General features: G+C 66.0%; 2 protein-coding genes across 9 annotated transcripts; one reads left to right on the top strand and one right to left on the bottom strand.

The window, feature by feature from the left end:
• The first annotated feature begins 175 nt into the window (after positions 1-175).
• Positions 176-8,623, top strand: MAP3K6 (mitogen-activated protein kinase kinase kinase 6). 5 transcript variants are annotated; one of them, XM_052699116.1, is made up of 28 exons: positions 176-962; positions 1,452-1,591; positions 2,050-2,073; positions 2,388-2,572; positions 2,664-2,832; positions 2,951-3,057; positions 3,125-3,295; positions 3,565-3,677; positions 3,762-3,921; positions 4,013-4,163; positions 4,233-4,340; positions 4,414-4,463; positions 4,554-4,646; positions 4,830-4,908; positions 4,981-5,114; positions 5,190-5,317; positions 5,395-5,531; positions 5,619-5,724; positions 5,814-5,971; positions 6,056-6,236; positions 6,312-6,447; positions 6,816-6,969; positions 7,043-7,228; positions 7,511-7,616; positions 7,714-7,822; positions 7,907-8,138; positions 8,236-8,312; positions 8,396-8,495. In XM_052699116.1, the coding sequence occupies exons 1-28, from the start codon at positions 707-709 to the stop codon at positions 8,481-8,483; spliced, it is 3,738 nt and encodes a 1,245-aa protein (XP_052555076.1). In that variant the 5' UTR covers positions 176-706; the 3' UTR covers positions 8,484-8,495. The 5 variants fall into 5 exon arrangements, with proteins under 5 accessions (XP_052555076.1, XP_052555075.1, XP_052555074.1 ...); XM_052699115.1 differs by having other exon boundaries at positions 4,830-5,114; XM_052699114.1 differs by having other exon boundaries at positions 4,830-5,114; positions 7,714-8,138.
• SYTL1 (synaptotagmin like 1) lies at positions 8,497-18,343 on the bottom strand. Of its 4 annotated transcripts, none has more exons than XM_052699130.1 (16): positions 18,254-18,343; positions 17,119-17,438; positions 15,551-15,702; positions 14,438-14,583; positions 13,717-13,819; positions 13,595-13,634; positions 13,441-13,534; positions 13,232-13,326; positions 12,383-12,517; positions 12,133-12,299; positions 11,932-12,034; positions 11,676-11,837; positions 10,282-10,360; positions 10,113-10,191; positions 9,808-10,013; positions 8,497-8,727 (listed from the first exon to the last, which is right to left on the bottom strand). In XM_052699130.1, exons 3-16 carry the CDS (start codon positions 15,676-15,678, stop codon positions 8,582-8,584), a joined length of 1,683 nt encoding a protein of 560 aa, XP_052555090.1. In that variant the 5' UTR covers positions 15,679-15,702; positions 17,119-17,438; positions 18,254-18,343; the 3' UTR covers positions 8,497-8,581. The 4 variants fall into 4 exon arrangements, with proteins under 4 accessions (XP_052555090.1, XP_052555088.1, XP_052555091.1 ...); XM_052699128.1 differs by having other exon boundaries at positions 10,113-10,212; positions 18,254-18,335; XM_052699131.1 differs by having other exon boundaries at positions 10,113-10,212; positions 12,383-12,490; positions 18,254-18,333.
• Positions 18,344-18,595: the final 252 nt, after the last annotated feature.

The following is an 18,595-nucleotide window of genomic DNA, read 5'->3' as shown; positions in this document are numbered from 1 at the left end:
GAAGCGGTGCTGGTGCCCGGGGCGGGACGGGGCGGAGCTGGGAGGGGGGAACCGAACCCAAAGAGCAGAGCCGGCACGGAGCGGGGCCGGTTCGGAGTGGGGAGCGGGGCAGCGCGGGGAGCGGGATCGGCTGTGCGGGGCGGGGAGCGGGGCTGCGCTGATGCGGGGAGCGGGGCTCTGTGGGTGCGCGGTGCGGGCTTTTCCTGGTGCCGGATTTGGGACTTTCTGAGTGCGGGGTTTGAGTTCTCCCCGTGCGGGCTTGGAGCTGCCCTGGTGCGGGATTTGGGGCTGTGCCGGTGTTCGGGTTCTCCTGGTGTACAGCTGGAGTTCTCCCAGCGCAGTTTTTGCCTTCTCCTGATAAAGATTTGGAGCCTTCCTAGCGCTGGGCTTGGTGCACGGTTCGAGTTCTCCCCGTGCAGGATTTGGGCTCTCCTGGTGTGGGGTTGAGGCTTTCTCGCTGCTGGGTTTGGTGCTTTCTCAGCGCGGCTCTGGGGTTCTCTTGGAGCAGGATCCAGAGCCCCGTGGTGCGGGGTTTGGAGCTCTCCCGGTGCAGGATTTGGGGCTCTCCCGGTGCGAGGTTCGGCCTTTCCTCATTGCAGGGTTCGGCGCTTTCTCACCGCGCCCTTGGGCTTCTCTCGGTGCAGATTCGGCGCTCTCCCTGCGCGCAGATCTCGGTGCTCCGCATCACCCCGACTCCTCACATCCCATGGCAGCCCCTGGAGCCGGCAGCTGCTGGCAGGATCCTCTGGCGGTGGAGGGCACGACGTGCCGCCCGGTGTGCGGGACGCGGTGCAGGCGGGCGCTGAGCGCGGTGTTCGTGCCGAGCTGCCGGTCGGCTCCGTGCCCGGCGCTGCGCTCCCTGCGGGCCGCCTGCCGCCAGCTGCGGGGCCGGCTGCGCACCGTGCCGTTCGGCCGCCTGGCGCTGGGGGAAACCGCAGCCCTGGATCTCTTCTATAACGCAGGTGAGGAGGAGAAAACTCCCCGCCCGGTGGCTGCCGCTCGGGGCGGTGCTTGGTGCCGTCCTGCTGAGGACGGGCTGAGGGAGCTGGGCTTGTTCAGCATGGAGAACAGAAGGCTGTGGGTGACCTCAGTGCAGCCTGCAGTACCTGAAGGGAGCCTAAAACAGGAGGGGAATCAACTCTTGGAAAGGGGGATAACGGCAGGACAAGGGGAAATGGTTTGAATTGAGGGAGGGAAGATTGAGGTTGGATGTCAGGGGGAAGTTCTGTGCTATGAGAGCGGTGAGGTGCTGGAACAGCTGCCCAGAGAGGCTGTGATGCCCCGTCCATCCCTGGAGGTGTTCAAGGCCAGATTGGATGGGGCCCTGGGCAGCCTGGGCTGCTGTGAAATGTGGAGGTTGGTGGCCCTGCGTGTGGCAGGGGGTTGGAGCTTCATCATCCTCGAGGTCCCTTCCAACCCTGCCCATTCTGTGATGCTGTTCTGCCCGGCAGATGTGGCCGTGGTGGAGCTCAGTGATGCCGCCTGCCAGCCCTCGCTCTTCTACCACCTGGGGGTCCGGGAGAGTTTCGATATGTCCCACAACGTGCTGCTCTGCTGCCGCTCTGTGCTGCCTGCCCTGCAGGCCCTGCAGGTGAGCGGGGACCAGTGAGCAAATACCTGGGTGGGGGCTCGGGGGGGGTGGGCGTCTCAGTGCTGTCGCCATCCATCCCCACCCTGAGCTCGCGTGGGTTCCCATGGTTGCCCCCCATCAGGTGCCCAAAGGGGATGAGGAGGGGGTGATGCCTGTGTGTCCCAGAGCCCGAATCCAGGAAAATTCAGCTTGCTATCCTGGGAAACACCAAACCAATGGGAGCAGCGGGAGGGGAGCGCATCTAAATTGTCCCCAAACGTCACTGTGACACGAGGGAGCACAAGGGCACCCGTTCAGAGCCCCTTTTTCACAGGGGGGGGTGGCAGGGCCGTCTGTGGCCCTGCCTGGGGTTGGGGCCATCTCCGGGTGACTTTGACCCCGGATCCTGAGATCAGCTGATTTCTTTTGTGCCAGAACTCCTCACTAAGTCCCTCCTCCCTCCCTCCCTCCCTCTCCAGGAGGACATCTGCCAGAAGAACTCGGTACGGTTCTCCGCTGCTCTCACAGCTGCCATAATGCTGGGGGGGGGGAGGTTGAGCTCCCCCAGCTTCGGAGGAGTGGGCAGCGCATGTGGGGAGCGAGACCCCCACCCCCAGATGCTGAGTTACGGGGAGGGGTGGCTCAGAGCAGCACCAGGAAGCACAAGGATGGTTTGGGAGCAACCCCAGAAAACCAACGGGGCCGTTCACTCTGGAGCATAACGATGGCAGTGGGGCCCAAAACCCGAATTATGGGGGGTGGGGGGTGAACAGGGACGGCGCTGCCACTCAGCCCTGTCTCCCCCCACCCCATCCAGGACCTGTGTGGCAGTTACACCTTCATCCCCTACACAGTGACGGCCCACGGAGAGGTGCTGTGCTGTGACAGCAGCGCTGAGCAGTGCCCCGCTGAGCTCCCCCAGCCCGGCTGCGGCACGGAGCCCTGCACCCCGCTGACAGCACGGCTCGTCCGGCTGCTGGAGGCCATCCCCACCAACTCCTGGTACCAGCAGCCACCCTTGTGTGCACTCAGAGCAGGGCAGGCAGCCACGTGCCATAGCACCGCTCAGCCCCACATCTCCGCCCCCCAACAGCGGGTATTTTCGGGAGAGCCTCCGACGTGACATCCGCCGGGTGCGGGAGCTGTTCCGGGGCGAGCAGCTGAGCCGTGAGCTGAGGAGCATCCAGCAGCGCCTGGACAGCGTGGAGCTGCTCAGCCTGGACATCGTGGTCAGCCTGCTGCTGTCCTACCGCGATGCGCAGGTGGGCGCCGCGCCGCCATCCCCGCTCCTCGTCAGCCCCCGTCGGCCCCACAGCCCCCAAACCGTGGATGAACCGAGGGAGGTTCACCCTGGCTCAGCCTTTGGAGGCGTCCCCGCAGGATTACGACTCTATCATCTCTCTGGTGGACGCCCTGCACTCCCTGCCTACCTGCGACGTGGCCGAGCAGCCCAACGTTCGCTTCCATTACGCCTTTGCCCTCAGTCGGTGAGTGGTGGTCCGGCGTCCCCTCAGGGCAGGGGGCCGTGGCCCTGTTGCTGAGCGCCGTACGCAGGAGGAACCGTGCTGGAGACCGCGAGAAGGCTCTGTCAGTGCTGCTGCCTGCCGTGCAGCACCGGGACACGGCGGCACCCGACCTGCTCTGCCTCTGCGGCCGCATCTACAAAGACATGTTCATCAGCTCTGGCCTCACTGACACGGAGACGCGGGACCGAGCGCTGTACTGGTGAGGCTGGGATGGAGCTGGGGATGCAGCCATGGCCGGGACCCCGTGGGGTGTGCGTAGGTTCCCATTCAGATCCCCCAAGAAGCCAGCTCCTGCAGGGCCTCGGCTCTCCCTCCCCTTGCACAGTGAGTGGAAGCTCTTAGAGGTCTTTTCCAACCCTCACTGCTCTGTCGTTCTATCTCGGGAGCCCCACGTCACACGGAAGGGTTTGCCTGGGAGGCAGGAGATGCTGTCCCCGTGGCCCCGTTGGGATGATGCCTTCTGCTCAGGTACAGCAAAGCCTTCGAGCTGGAGCCCAGCCTCCACGCGGGCATCAACGCTGCCGTCCTCCTCGTCGCCTCCGGCCATCGCTTCGACACCTCGCTGCGGCTGCAGCAGATCGGTGCGCCCCGTCCTGCACTGGGACCCCGCAGGGGGCTGCTGCCGTCGGTGGCTGAGCCCTGATGGGTCGCAATCCCACATCCAGGAGTGAAGCTGAGCTGCCTGCAGGGCCGTAAGGGCAGCCTGGAGGAGCTGCGGCACTACTGGGACGTGGGCTTCTGCCTGGGGGCCGGAATCTTGGCCAACGACCTGGGCAAAGTCATCCAGGCCTCTGAGAATCTCTACAAGCTCAACGCACCGGGATGGTGAGCGCCGGCTGTGCACAGCCACCCACAGCCACCCTCTGCAGTCTGTATGCACTGTGGGACGTCCCCACCTGCAATGCCTGCCATGCAGGTACCTGGTGTCCTTCATGGAGACGTTCCTGCTCTACAAACACTTCCAGCAGAGCCCAGCGCTGCCATCCGCCCGGCAGGAGCTGGCTGACTTCTGGCTGGGCTTCCTGCTCACCTCCTGCCAGCCCTTCGTGCCTGAGCCGCGCTGCCCAGTGGGGAGCAGCCCTGGGGACCCGGGGACAGATGGGGGGACACGGGGTGACCACGTGTGGTGGCTGCAGGTCCTCGTCCTGGAGCACGGCAAGGTGCTGCAGCCGGCACGGCTGGCGCTGCGCAGTGCGGCGGAGGAGCCCGCTGTGATGCTCAGCCTCGTGTGCCCCACAGAGGAGGTAGGGCCGGGTCTGGGGTCCTGGGGGTGTCCCCTGGCTGTCTCCCACCCAGCCCTTCTCCTCCTTCCTGCAGAAAGCAGTGTCGAGCTGGAAGTTCCCACCCGCAGCCATCCGGGGCGTCAGGTGAGAGTGTCCCCAATTCCCTCTGCCCTGGGGGCTGCACCCCAGCCCCACTGCTCATGGGGGGGTGGTGGGGGGCTCTTTTCCTCACAGCATCTGCAAGAGCGACGAGCGGGGCTGCTTTCTCTACGTGGCTCACACTGAGCACTTCCAGCTGTACTTCCCCTCCCAGCAGCACTGCCAGTGGTGAGCAATGGGGACCCCACGTTGCTTCTGGGGAGGACCCCCAAACACCCCCCGTGGGAGCAGCAGATCGCGTCCTAGGGAGGAAAGGGGACAAACCAAAGGGGCTTCAGCCCTTGTGCCGGTGGGGGGGGGGGGGGTGGGAGGTGTCACTGGGACTCAGCACCATCCCCTCTCCTCGCACAGGTTCTGTGAGCGGGTCCAATCCTTCCTGGCGGAGCAGGGCGGTGAGGAGCTGCTCGGCAGCACGCAGCCCATCCTGGAGGTGAGGGGAGCACAGCGGGTGGCGGGGGGGGCGCCAGGCGTTCCTGCTGCCACCCCACGTGCCCCCCTGCAGTACAGCTATGAGTGCACCGAGTCGGGTGAGCGCGTGGTCCTGGGCAGGGGCACTTATGGGGTCGTCTACGCCGGGCGCTGCCTCGGCACCCAAGTGAGGATCGCCATCAAGGAGATCCCAGAGCGGGACAGCCGGTGGGTCCAACGGTGCCGGGGTGGGGGGGGGTGGGGGTCTCTGTGCAGCCCATCACTCTGCTGCCCACCATGCAGCTGCTCGCAGCCCTTGCACGAGGAGCTGGCCTTGCACAAGCGCCTGCGGCACAGGAACATCGTGCGGTACCTGGGCTCCGTCAGCCAGGATGGCTTCATCAAGATCTTCATGGAGGAGGTGCCGGGAGGTGGGCAGCGCTGCGAGGCTGGGGGTGGGGGGAGTCGGGGACCCATAGGGTGAATGTGGGTGCCGCCCCCTCCCCAGGGAGCCTCTCGTCCCTGCTGCGCTCCAAGTGGGGTCCCCTGAAGGACAACGAGCCCACCATCGTCTTCTACACCCGCCAGATCCTCAACGGGCTCAGTTACCTCCACGACAACCACATCGTGCACCGGGACATCAAGGTGGGGGGTGGGGGGCTGCCCTCCGTGCCCAGCCCCGCTTGGGGGATGCACAGCTCGAGGCTGCGGGGCTTTGTTATGGGGTTGCAGGGTGACAACGTCCTCATCAACACATACAGCGGCGTGCTGAAGATCTCCGACTTCGGCACCTCCAAGCGGCTGGCGGGCATCAGCCCCAGTGCTGGCAGCTTCACGGGTAGGGGCAGCCTTGGAGGGGGGGGGAGAGGGGCTATGGGGCACCTGGGTGACGAACAGGGGCTTCGCTCCTCCCACCACCTCCCCCAGGCACCCTGCAGTACATGGCCCCCGAAATCATCGACCGAGGGCCGTGGGGCTACGGGAAGCCGGCAGATATCTGGTCGTTGGGCTGCACCGTCATCGAGATGGCCACGGGCAGACCGCCCTTCTACGAGCTGGGCAGCCCCCAGGCGGCCATGTTCAAGGTACCCACAAGCTGGGGGGGTTGGGGGGGGGGTCCCTGAAATGCCTTCCCTCGTGTGGCCGTCCCTGTGCAGCCCGTCCTGCAGGTGGGCATGTTCAAGGCACACCCGGAGGTGCCCGGCTCCATGTCGGACGAGGCCAAGGCTTTCATCCTGCGCTGCTTCGAGGCTGACCCGGCCGTGAGGGCGACGGCATCCGCGCTGCTGCAGGACCCGTTCCTGGCTGGTGCCAGGCGTCCCCGCAGCCAGAGGGCGCCCACAGCGAGAGGTGAGCCGGGGGGGCTGGGGGGTCCCAGCACGGCTGCCCTCTGACCTTCCCCCCCCTCCATCCTCCCCCTGGCAGGCGGTTCACCTCGCGATGGGGACGCGGTGGGGACTGGCAGCGCTGAGGGACGTCCAGCCTTTGGGGACGGGGTGGGGGGCACCGCGGGCAGCACCCCGCTCCCACAGCGCCACGGCGAGGCAGCGCCGGGTCACAGGTATGTGGGGTGGTGGCATCCCAGGGTCCCAAAGGGTTGGATTTTGGTCTCCCGCTTTTGGGTGGCCCTCAGAGGCCCCCGCACAGCGCTGGTGGCACAGCTGTCCCTTGTTACAGACTGCGGGGCCACGAAATGCTGCTGGGTCACTGATGTGGGGCTCAACACCCCCCGTAGCCCCATAACCCCGTAACAGCTCCAGTGCTTTTGGGAAGGCTGAGCTGGTGTGGCTCCCATCACTTTCAGTCCTTCCCTCGTCCCCTCCTGTGTTGGAAATGGCTTGGGTGGCTTCCCAGGGTATCAGCAGGGCTCCACGATGCCACGTGTGCCCTGGGCAGCCCCGACCCACCGTGCCCCACGCTGCCCCACAGCAGCACCGGCTCCGACCTCACCCTGCGCTCATCCTCACCCGAGGAGAGCGGGGACAGCTTCGTGCTGCAGAAGGACATCCAGCACCGCGCCACCCTGCTGTGCATCCTGAGAGCCGAGGCGCCGGGCATCACTGCTGCCCTGCAGGAGAGCCAGGTGGGGTGCGGGGCCGGCGGCAGGCAGTGAGGGTGGGATGGAGCCCATCTCAGGGCTTTTCTCGCCCGTGCAGAGCGCGGTGGGACCAAGGCTGAGCTCGGAGCACATCGCCCAGCTGCTGAGCTGCCTGCAGAGCTACATCCAGAGCCCCCAGCAGCCCCGGCTGCGCCGCGACCTCCTGCAGCTGCAGGCAAGGCTGAGGGAGGATGGGATCGGTGTGCAGCGACTGCAGGCACCGCTGCTCCACTTCCAGGCTGTGGTGAGAGCCTGGGATACGGCGTGGGGATGGGGCTGCTCCTGCAAGGCGCTGCTCCGGCATGCTGACACTGTTGCTCCAGCACAGTGTTGCACAGCGCCATTCTGGCACGGCGTTGCACGAACACGTTGATGCTACAGAACTGCGCCACCGGCACGGTGCTGCTCTGGCACAGTGCTGTTCTACACGGTGCTGCTCTGGCACAGTGCTGTTCCTACACGGTGCTGCTCTGGCACGGTGTTTCTTGCCCATGGTGACACTGCAGCCCATCCATCCCCCCCCCAGGTGACGCGGGTGCTGCGCCAGCACCACATCAGGCCTCACTGGGTGTTTGCTCTGGACTCAGCCATCAGCCAGGCAGTGCAGGCAGCTCTGGCCGTGCTGCTGACAGGTGGGTGACACCGGCGGATGGCCGGGACGCGGCTTGAGCCCCCAGGGATGGCTGTGGGATGGGCTGCGCCCCACGCTTTGCTCCCTGCGCCCCACAGAGCTGCAGGAGGAGGACTCCGAGGCCGATGGCCCCACAGAGAGCAGCGCCAGCCAGCAATGCTCGGTGCTGCTGGCACAGCTCCGCCGCCTCCGCGCACAGACGGGCAGGTGGGGCCGGGCATCCGTGGGGCACAGGGATGGGGCGGCACCGTGTGCCCCCCAATGCCAGCCCCCATCCCTGCTGCCCTCCAGGCTGCTCCGACAGCTGGCCGACAAGGAGCAGGAGTGGCAGCGGTTGGCACAGCGGGCGCTTTGCTCGGTGGACATCACACAGCCCGACCTCCCCCCGCACCGCGGTGAGCAGGGACACAGCGGGGGGGACACCGCAGCTTCATGCCCCGGGCGCAGCGGCGGGGCCCGGGCTGATCCGCTGCTCCTGGAGTGGCTGCAGCAGCACGGCACGGACCCAAGCGCCACAGCCGCGGTGAGACCCACGGCCACGCGGAGCCCCTCGGGGCTGCACCCCGCCGATGCCGTGGGGCTGCGCCACCTCACCGCCACCTCACCGCCACCTCCCGCAGCTCCTGACGCACGGCTTCACCCTGCGGGACCTGCTGGGCAGCGCCACCCGCGACGACCTCTTCTACACCGGGATGAGGTGCCCGCCGGGCTCGGGGGGCTGGGACGCGGGGCGACACATGGCCGTGCCCCCCCTCCAGCCCCATATCCGCTCCTCAACAGGCGCGGCTCTGCGTACCGCCTGTGGGCAGCCATCGTGCGGCACCGCGAGGATCAGCGGCACGGAGGGACGCCAGCGGCGGAGCAATAAACGGCATCCGGGGGAGAGCGCGCCGTGCTTCATTGCGGCCCAAGGCGCCCCGTGTGCGCGGGGCACAGCGCGACCCCCCCCCCCCCATCCCCATGCGCTCACGGTGCGCTGCGCGGCACCAGGTCGGTGCGCAGCGGTAGCAGCGCTTCCACCCAGCGCCCGGAATCCCGCAGCACTCGGCCCCACAGCGCCCGCTCCTCCGCCGTCGAGTCCATCCAGCCCACGGGCAGCCCGTAGCTGCTCCCTGCGGGGGGAGGAGACCCCGCTCGGTTACGGGGCCGCGAAGGGGGCTGCAGAGGCCCCCCGGTGCCCACAGAACCGGTGCCCACCGAATGGTCGGGGGCTGGGGGTGCGGGAGGATCCATGTCTGCCCTTACGCCCCCCAGAGGCCCCGTAACTCCCCACAGATCCCCTCAGGGCCCCACAGAACCCCCCAGGATCCCAACAGACACCAATAGAGTCCCGTATTTCCCCTGCAGAACCCCCATAGAACTCCCCATAGACCCTAACAGACACCCACAGAGCCCCATATCTCCCCCCCAGACTCCTCACAGACCCCCATAACTCCCCATAGACCTCCTCAGGCCCCTATAGAACCCTCTGGGACCCAAATAAACACCCACAGAGCCCCATATCTCTCCATATTTCCCCCCAGACTCCTCATAGTCCCCTATAACTCCCCATAGATCCACCCACGACCCCATAGAACCACATAGAACCCCAACAGACCCATAGGGTCCCATATCTCCCTACATTTCCTTCCAGAAACCCCACAGGCCCCTATAACTCTCCACAGGCCCCCCTCTGGACCCCATAGAACCCCCTAGGACCCAAATAAACACCCATAGAGCCCCAAATCTCTCCGTATTTCCCCTCTGAAACTCCATATCCCCCCTATATTCCTCTCCAGAACCCCCACAGAACCCCCCCATAGCCACCCAATCTCCCCCCAGACTCCTCATAGACCCCCATAACTCCCCATAGACCACCTTCAAGGCCTCATAGAACCCCCCAGGACCCTAACAGACACCCACAGAGCCCCATATCTCCCCCTCAGACTCCTCATAGACCCCCTCAGGACCTCACAGAGCCACCAGGACCCTAATAGACACCCACAGAGCCCAACATCTCCCCCCCCAGACTCCTCATAGACCCCCATAACTCCCCATAAACACCCCTCAGGGCCTCATTGAACCCCCCAGGACCCTAACAGACACCCACAGAGCCCAACATCTCCCCTCCAGACTCCTCCTAGACCCCCATAGCTCCCCATAGACGCCCCTCAGGACCTCACAGAACCCCCCAGCTCTCCATCCCCCCTCACCCGTGCCCAGGCTGAGCCGCAGCCCCCCCAGCTGCCTCTTGGCGAAGGCATCCCTGTGCCATAGGGTGCACTCAGCGCAGGCCTGGGCCAGGTCGTGGGGCTGGAAGCCATCGTACACCATGGTGTGGTTGAAGATGGGGCTGAGGCTGCGTTTCACCACCCGCGTCTTCTGCCGGCCGGCCTTGCTGTCATCAGGCAGCACAGAGCTAGGAGGGGGTCAGCAATGAGGGGGGGGGGGCTGGGAGGGGGCTGAACCCCCATGCTGTGCCCCCCCAGCCCTCCTTGCGCTGCCACGCAGCCCTCACCACTGCACGAAGGCATCCACAGTGCTGCCATGCAGCGGGACCAAGTCCTGTGCTGCCTTAATCCAGATGTGCAGCTCACCTGTAGGTGGTTGCCCCAAATCTGTGGGGTGGGGATCCGGGTCAGGGCCTGTTGGGGGTGCACTGCCCCATCCCCACAGCCCCCACTCACCTTCAGAGCCGGCGGGGATGAATTTGAGTGCCAGGTTGAGGTGACCTCGGTTGGGGAGGCTGTCTGGGGGTATGGGGGTCTGCGGTGGGAGGGGGAGAGGGGTTATGGGGCTGCGGGCAGGGAACGGGGGTGTGGGGTGGGGAGGATGAGGGAGGGAGCAGGGTTATGGGGAGCTATGGGGTGGGGAGGGAGCAGGGCTGTATGGGGGTATGGGATGAGGAGGGTCAGGGAGTTTGCAGGGTTATGGGGGTGGGGGGCAGGGCTATGGGGGCTATGGGGTGGGGAGAGAACAGGGCTATGGGGGGCTATGGGGTGCAGGGGAGGCAGGGGTATGAGGCAAGGAGGGTCAGGGGAGGGAGAAGAGATGGAGAGCTATGGGTGGGGAGGGAGGGGGGTTATGGGGGGCTATGGGGTGGGGAGGGTCAAGGAGAGGGCAGGGTTGTGGGGAGCTATGGGGGGCAGGGAGCAGGATTATATGGGGATATGGGGGTGGTCAGAAAGGGAGCAGGGTTTTAGGGGTGTGGGGGCTGTGGGATGGGGAGGGAACAGGGTTATATGGGTGTATGGGGTGGGGAGGTTGAGGAAAGGGGTGGGGTTATGGGGATTTGGGGCAGGGGTATTGGGGGCTGTGGGGAGGGGGCAGGGTTATGGGGAGTTATGGGGTGCAGAGGGGGCATGGTTACAGGGTAGGGAGAATGAGGGAGGGAGCAGAGTTATGGGAGGTGTGGGGCAGGGAGCAGGGCTATGGGGTGCGGAGGGAGCAGGATTACATGGGGGTATGGGGTGGGGAGGGGGCAGAGCGATAGGGTGGAGGGGGTCAAGGAGGGAGCGGGGTTATGGGGTGGGGAGGGGGCAGGGCTATGGGGCGAGGAGGGACAGGGGAGGGAGAAGAGATATGGGGAGCTATGGGGTGGGAAGGGAGTGGGCCTATGGGGAGCTGTGGGGTGGGAAGGGAGCAGGGCTATGGGGAGCTGTGGGGTGGGGAGGGAGCGGGGCTATGGGGAGCTGTGGGGTGGGAAGGGGGAGGGGCTATGGGGAGCTGTGGGGTGGGCAGGGAGCGGGGCTATGGGGAGCTGTGGGGTGGGAAGGGGGCAGGGCTATGGGGAGCTGTGGGGTGGGAAGGGGGCAGGGCTATGGGGAGCTGTGGGGTGGGGAGGGAGCGGGGCTATGGGGAGCTGTGGGGTGGGAAGGGGGCGGGGCTATGGGGAGCTGTGGGGTGGGAAGGGGGCGGGGCTATGGGGAGCTGTGGGGTGGGCAGGGAGCGGGGCTATGGGGAGCTGTGGGGTGGGGAGGGAGCAGGGCTATGGGGAGCTGTGGGGTGGGAAGGGGGCGGGGCTATGGGGAGCTGTGGGGTGGGGAGGGAGCAGGGCTCTGGGGCTGCGCGCGGGACTCACGCGGGGCTGCAGGTCGAACCACTCGGGCTGCGTGTTGGCCCAGTCCCACTCTCCCAGCCGGACCTCCACCTCTCCCAGGAAGAGGTTCCGACCCAACGCGTCGTGGTGCCACACCGACACGTTCAGCGTCCGGCCCCGCAGCTCCGCCTTGCGCACGTTGTACTGCGGGGGGGGGGGGGAGGAAAGAAACGGTGCGACCGGGTTGGGGGGGGGGGGAGGAGGGGGGCACAGCGGGACCCCCCGACCCCAAACGCACCTTCAGGGTCTCGTTAAAGACGGGGTCCAAACTCCGCTTCCGAACCGAGGTCTTGCGCTTGCTGCGGTTGGATTTATCGGGCAGCAGGTAGGTCTTGATGTACCTGCGGGCGGCGGGGATGCGGTTGGTGGGGCTGGGGGCCGCGGGGCACGCAGAGGGTCGCGGTGCCTCCCCCCCCCCCCCCCCCGGTGTCCCACTCACGGGTCGGAGCGCTGCCTCTTGGCCTCGGCCAAATGCCGGCACCGCACCACGTGCACCCGCAGCTCCTGAGCGGCCGCTTCGTAACGCAGTGAGAACTGAACGCAGCCCCGCACCGGCACCCGGCGCAGCTCCCAGTCGCTGTAGAGGCTCAGCAGGCTGCCGCTCAGCTGCGGGGGGACGAAGGGGGGATCGGCGACGGGGGTCTGGAGCGCCGGCAACCGCACGGACCCGCACCCAAAACGCGACGCACCGTGGAGGAGTTGAGGCTGGAGATGGAGGAGCTGCTGCTGAGCGCGGCGCCCGGAGGAGCGCGGCTGTCCGCAGGGGATGTCCGTCCGTCCGGGGGGCGCTCCGTGCTCTGCGGGGGAAAAGGAGAGGGGGCGGCCTGGGGCGGGCGGGGGGAGCATCCATAGGGCTGCAGCCACGGTGTGGGGCCCCAGGGAACGCTGCTCCGTGAGCAGCTTGGGCACGCTGCCCCACACTGCCCCATACTGCCCCATACAGACCCCACGCTGCCCCACACTGACCCATACAGCCCCACACAGACCCCACACTGCCCCATACAGCCCCATACAGACCCCACACTGCCCCATACAGCCCCATACGGACCCCAAACTGCCCCATACAGCCCCATACGGACCCCACACAGCCCCACTCAGCCCCACACTGTCCCATACAGCCCCCACTCAGCCCCACACAGCCCCACTCAGCCCCACACGGACCTCACAACCCCACACCACTCCACTCAGCCCCCCTACAGCCCCATTCAAGCCCATACAGACCCCACAAACCTACTTCCATCCCACTCAGCCCCACACTGCCCCATACAGACCCCACAGCCCCACACAGCCCAATACTGACCACACAACCCCACAACACCCCACTCAGCCCCACTTAACCCCATACAGACCCATACCAGACCCCACAGCCTCACACTGCCCCACACCAACCTACTCAGCCCCACTCAGCCCCATACAAGCCCCACAACCCCACACTACCCCACTCAGCCCCCCACAGCCCCATACAGCCCCACTCAACCCCATACAGTCCCCACAACCCCACACAACCACACACATCCCCCCACAGCCCCCCATCCCACCTGTACAACACCAGGACTGCTGTGTGCAGGGCTGGGCTCCTCCTCCTCCTCCTCCACACTGGAGGTGCCAAAGGGGCTCCCATCCGTTCTGTCACCTGCGAGGGCACCATGTGGGTGGGGGTCCCAACACAGCAAGGAATGGATATAGGAAGAGGGAAGTCCCCTTTTTCCCTGAATCCCCATCGATTTTCCCTGCAGCCCCACATCACCTGGCTGTCTGCAGCCGTCCCGTCCCCCTGCTGGGACATCACCCTGCTGCAGAGATGGTGACACCGTGGTCCCTTCCTGGGCAGTGGCTTTGGGCTGTGGGTGGCACAGGGCTGAGCCCAGCAGCACAGCGCTGCGTGCCAGCACAGCACCCACCTGAGGCTCTGTGGCTGCCAGGGCTCCATCCTCACTGGGGCTGCGAGGAGAAGCGGTCAGCAGATCTTGGTGCTGCCCTGGAGCAGCACTGGGCTGCAGCCCCCTGCCTGCCCTCACCTCACCTCTCCTCCCGCACTGCCTCCTCATCCTCCTTCTCCTCCAGCACTTTCTCCCTGATGGCCTCCAGCTCACACTGGCTGAGCCTGCGCTCCAGCTCTGCTGCTCCTGGGGACAGCGGGGACCTCAGCGGGCTGACACCGTGCAGCCACCCACCCATCCACCCATCTGCTTGCCCACCATCCATCCGTCCCTTCACCCATCCATCCATCAATCCCCCATCCATGCCTCCATCCCTCCATTTCCACACTCATCCGTCCATCTCCCATTCCATCCTTCCACCCATCCCTCCATCCCTCCCTCGATTCATCCCTCCATCCATCCATCCATCCATCCATCCATCCATCCATCCATCCATCCATCCATCCATCCATCCATCCCTCCCTCCATCCATCCATCCATCCATCCATCCATCCATCCATCCATCCATCCATCCCTCCATCCCTCCATCCCTCCATCCCTCCATCCCTCCATCCCTCCATCCCTCCATCCATCCATCCATCCATCCATCCATCCATCCATCCATCCATCCATCCATCCCTCCATCCCTCCATCCATCCCTCCATCCCTCCATCCATCCCTCCATCCCTCCATCCATCCCTCCATCCATCCATCCATCCATCCATCCATCCATCCATCCATCCCTCCCTCCATCCATCCCTCCCTCCCTCCCTCCCTCCATCCATCCATCCCCCATTCCCTCCCTCCCCCCCCCCCCCTCCATACCCCACGGCCGCCTCCTGCGCCGGATGGACACACGGACCAGGTCGGATCCCAGCAGGTTGGGGTGGCGCTGGGCGCGGACGTGGCAGAACCATTCCCCTGTCAGGGTCCGCAGGCGCATTGGGTCCGACACGGACTGGCGCAGTTTGCTGCTGGGCCGTGGGAGCGGCGCTCAGCTCTGGGTGCCGCTGGGGAAGCCGCGCTCTGCCGCCCCTCGTCCATCACAGCCCCACATGGCGGCGGAGGGAAGGGGGCAGGGATCGGGATGGGGACACGGGTCAGGTTGGGTCACGGTCCGGGTGGGGGACGCAGATGAGATTGGGGGGCACAGATGAGGTTGAGGGGACGTGGACCAGGACCAGGCTGGGGACGCGGGTCAGGTTGGGGACACAGACCAAGGTGGGGAACGTGGATCAAGTGGGGGACACAGACCTGGTTGATGGGACACAGATCAGGTTGGGGACATGGGTCAGACTGGGGAGGGGACGCAGATGAGGGGACATAGAGCAGGTTGGGAACATAGACTGGGGGAACGTGGATGAGGTTGAGGAGACATCATGGACCAGGTTGAGGGGACACAGATCATGTTGGGGTCACAGATCAGGTCAGGAACGTGGATGAGATTGGGGACACAGACCAGGCTGGGGACATGGATCAGACTGGAGGGGGGGAGGGAAGGGATGAGGTTTAGGGGACAGAGACCAGGCTGGGACATGGCATGGGTGGGGGACATTAATCAGGCTGGGGACAGAGATCAGACAGATGAGGGTGAAGGGACACAGACCATGTTGGGACATAAAGTTTGGGACGTGGACCAGGTGGGGACAAAAGTCAGTGATGGATCAGAACGGGGGAGGTGAGGTTGAAGGGACATCATAGACCAGGCAGGGGACACGGATCAGGTTGGGGACACACAGATCAGACTTGGACACAGGGACCAAGCTGGGGACGTGGATCGTGCTGGGGATACAGGCGAGGTTGAGGGGACATAGACGAGGCTGGGGGACGTGGCCCAGGCTGGGGACAGCAGCCATCTCCCACTGTGTTCGGGACCCCCACCCCCCCCGGGCCGACCCCGCGTCTGTCGCTGCCCACGGGTGGCCCTGGGGGTCCCACCTCACTCGCCCCTCCTCTGCGCGGCGCAGCAGAGCATCGCGGTGCAGCACCTCGGCGATGGCGCAGCGCTCCGCCTCGGTCAGGAAGCTGAGGTCCAGCAGCGCCTCGGGTCCCGGCTCCAGCTCCATGGGTGCTGCGGGCTCGGGGGGGGGCTGAGGGGGGGGGGGCTGGGGGTGAGCACAGCTCAACGCGGCGAGAGCGGGGCGGTGGGGCCGCAGCAGGGGGGGCAGCGTGCGGCATCCCGACCCTCTGCAGCGAGATGGGGGCAGCTGGGCGCAAGGCCCCCCCACCGACCCCCCCCAGAGCGTGGCACGACCCCCCCCCCCGCCCTCCCCCCGTGCCCCTCCCTCCCCGGCGCGGTGCCAGCCCGGTCACTGTTTGCCAAAGGCGTTTGTTGCTGCCCCTCCCGCTGCCAGCAGGGCTCCCAAGGGACAAAGAGGGGCGCAGGAAGGGGTTCGGGTACCCAGACCCCCAACCCCCCTCCCCCCCCAAAGAAATCCCACGGGGATCTCAGCGCCAGCACTGCACAGCCGTGCGCTCTCAGCCCGAGAGCCTGGGGGGGGGCTGTGGCTGCCAACCCGGCCCCACGTTTGTCCCCATCCCAGCCCTGGGGGGGTCCCGGTGTCCCCGAGCAGTGCGAGGATCAGGAATCGTGCACAGCGGGGACAGCGAGTGGTGGGTGTGAGTGCCACCGCCATAGGGACCACGATGGCGTGGGGACCACGGTGCCGCACGGGGACTGCAATGGCACGCCATGGGGGCCACGGTGGCACAGGAGCAGGGTGGCACAGCACGGGTCTGCAGCGGCACGATACCGGGACCGAGATGGCACGGGAACCATGACGGCACACCATGGGGACAACGATATCACACCGTGGGGACCACGATGGCACTGAGGAACCCCCTCCCCATCCCCAGCCCTCCCCACCCCATCGCCCCATCTGCCAACCCAATGCCACCCCACGTCCCTCCTGGTGACCCCACGCTGCGCTGTGGTGCTCAGGGCTCCGGCAATGGGACGGGGCCCTACTCCTCCCCACCCCCCCCTGCCCCACGCTGGCTCCATATCCTGTTTACACACAGACCTGGCCCATGGGGGTGTCCCGTTCCCCCCCCCGGAGCACAGCAGCACCCAAAATATCACCGTGTCACCGAGGGGCAGCCCACACACACCTGCGGTTTCCCCCCATCCTTTGGGTGGCACACAGCTGGGGGGGGGGAGGGGGCTGAAGTTTGGAGGGGGTGGAAGCTGCAAACCCCCCCACGGGTGCAACCAGTCCAACCAGTCGCAGCTCCCAGCGAGCTGCAGGACGGGGGTGCGCAGCCCTTTTTGTGCGAGTGGGGCGACGGGTGGTGCGGGCGCAAACATCCCCCCACCCAAAACACCCCCAAGGACGGGCAGCCCCCCATTTCCCTGCTTCCCCCTGCACCCCGCAACTTCGGGGCTTGGAGGCGACGCGTGCCCAGAGCTCAGAGCAGAGCGGAGGGCGGAGCGCAGCCCCCCACCCTCAGAGCAGGAGGAGACCCCCTCCCTCACCCCCCCGTCTCCCCGTTGGGTCGGTTCTTACCTCGCCCAGGGCTGCGGGGGGGCCATGGGCCGCGCGGTGCCCGCTGCTGCCGCAGCCCTAAGGCTGAGTCAACCCCAGCAGGGCAGGAACCTCCGCAGCCGGCGGTGCCAAAGCTGGGAGTGGAGCCAGAGGTGCGCAGCGGACGGGACTGGGCTGAACTGGGCTGAACTGGGAGGCGTCAGGTGGACGGGGAGGGGAATTCACCGAGAGCGGTTGGAGGCGGTGGAGGCGGAGGTGTTGGGCATCGCCGACACGACGGAGGAGCAGAGTTGAGCGGGGAGCCTCCGCTGAGCCCCACCTGCGGGTTGCACTGGGGGGGACTGGGAGGAGTGGGATGGGGAGACTGGAGCGTGGCAGCCCACTGTGCCAGCCCAAATGTGGGGCACTTTGGGGCCTGGGGGAGGTGAAGGATCGCCATGGATGGATGCACCCACAGCCCCATGGATCCCACCCCATGGATCCCATCCCATGGATCCCACCCCCATGGATCCCATCCCATGGATCCCACCCCTATGGATTCCATCCCATGGATCCCATCCCATGGATCCCACCCCATGGATCCCACCCCTATGGATTCCATCCCATGGATCCCACCCCTATGGATCCCACCCCTATGGATCCTACCCCATGGATCCCACCCCTATGGATCCCACCCCATGGATCCTACCCCATGGATCCCACCCCATGCATCCCACCCCATGGATCCCATCCCATGGATCCCACCCCATGGATCCCACCCCTATGGATCCCACCCCATGGATCCCACCCCATGGATCCCATCCCATGGATCCCACCCCCATGGATCCCATCCCATGGATCCCACCCCATGGATCCCACCCCATGCATCTCACCCCCATGGATCTCACCCCATGCATCCCACCCCCATGGATCCCATCCCATGGATCCCACCCCGTGGATCCCACCCCATGGATCCCACCCCATGGATCCCATCCCATGGATCCCACCCCATGGATCCCACCCCATGGATCCCATCCCATGGATCCCACCCCATGGATCCCATCCCATGGATCCCACCCCTATGGATCCCACCCAATGGATCCCACCCCTATGGATTCCATCCCATGGATCCCATCCCATGGATCCCACCCCCATGGATCCCAGCCCCTCTCCTCACCCTGTGCCCCACTTTCCATGTTGGGATGTGAGTGGGGGGGGGTGCAGAGCTCAACCCCACCAGCAAAAGGGGATTTATTTTTAGTGCTGTTTCTAAGGAAATGAGACTTCAGCAGCGGTCTGTCTGTGTGTCTGTGTGTCTGTTTGTGTGCTGCCCTCCCCTTCCTCTCCCCATGGGGTGCTCAGAGCTGTGCACACGTGTCCCCCAGCCCCACAGCACCTCCCTCCCCCCAGCCTCACTCCTTTTCCTGTGGGTACAGCAGAGATGCAGTGAGCACAGCCAGGACTCTGCTGGGGCTCAGCAGCCCTCACTGCAGCGGATGGATGCACTGGGGCGATGAGT

Source organism: Tympanuchus pallidicinctus, unplaced genomic scaffold (assembly GCF_026119805.1).
Source record: "Tympanuchus pallidicinctus isolate F22 unplaced genomic scaffold, pur_lepc_1.0 scaffold35, whole genome shotgun sequence".
Taxonomy (NCBI): Eukaryota; Metazoa; Chordata; class Aves; order Galliformes; family Phasianidae; genus Tympanuchus; species Tympanuchus pallidicinctus.
This window is presented reverse-complemented; position numbering and strand designations above follow the sequence as displayed.

Excerpts from the sequence above, each read along its gene's own strand:
- MAP3K6 (XM_052699111.1), top strand. The coding sequence starts at position 707 with ATGGCAGCCCCTGGAGCCGGCAGCTGCTGGCAGGATCCTCTGGCGGTG. Across the intron at positions 963-1,451 it reads GGATCTCTTCTATAACGCAG|ATGTGGCCGTGGTGGAGCTC; the intron begins GTGAGGAGGAGA and ends TCTGCCCGGCAG. Across the intron at positions 8,313-8,395 it reads CTCTTCTACACCGGGATGAG|GCGCGGCTCTGCGTACCGCC; the intron begins GTGCCCGCCGGG and ends GCTCCTCAACAG.
- SYTL1 (XM_052699127.1), bottom strand. The coding sequence starts at position 15,678 with ATGGAGCTGGAGCCGGGACCCGAGGCGCTGCTGGACCTCAGCTTCCTG. Across the intron at positions 13,535-13,594 it reads TGGCAGCCACAGAGCCTCAG|CCCAAAGCCACTGCCCAGGA; the intron begins GTGGGTGCTGTG and ends TGCCACCCACAG. Across the intron at positions 10,213-10,281 it reads CATCCCCGCCGGCTCTGAAG|ATTTGGGGCAACCACCTACA; the intron begins GTGAGTGGGGGC and ends CCCACCCCACAG.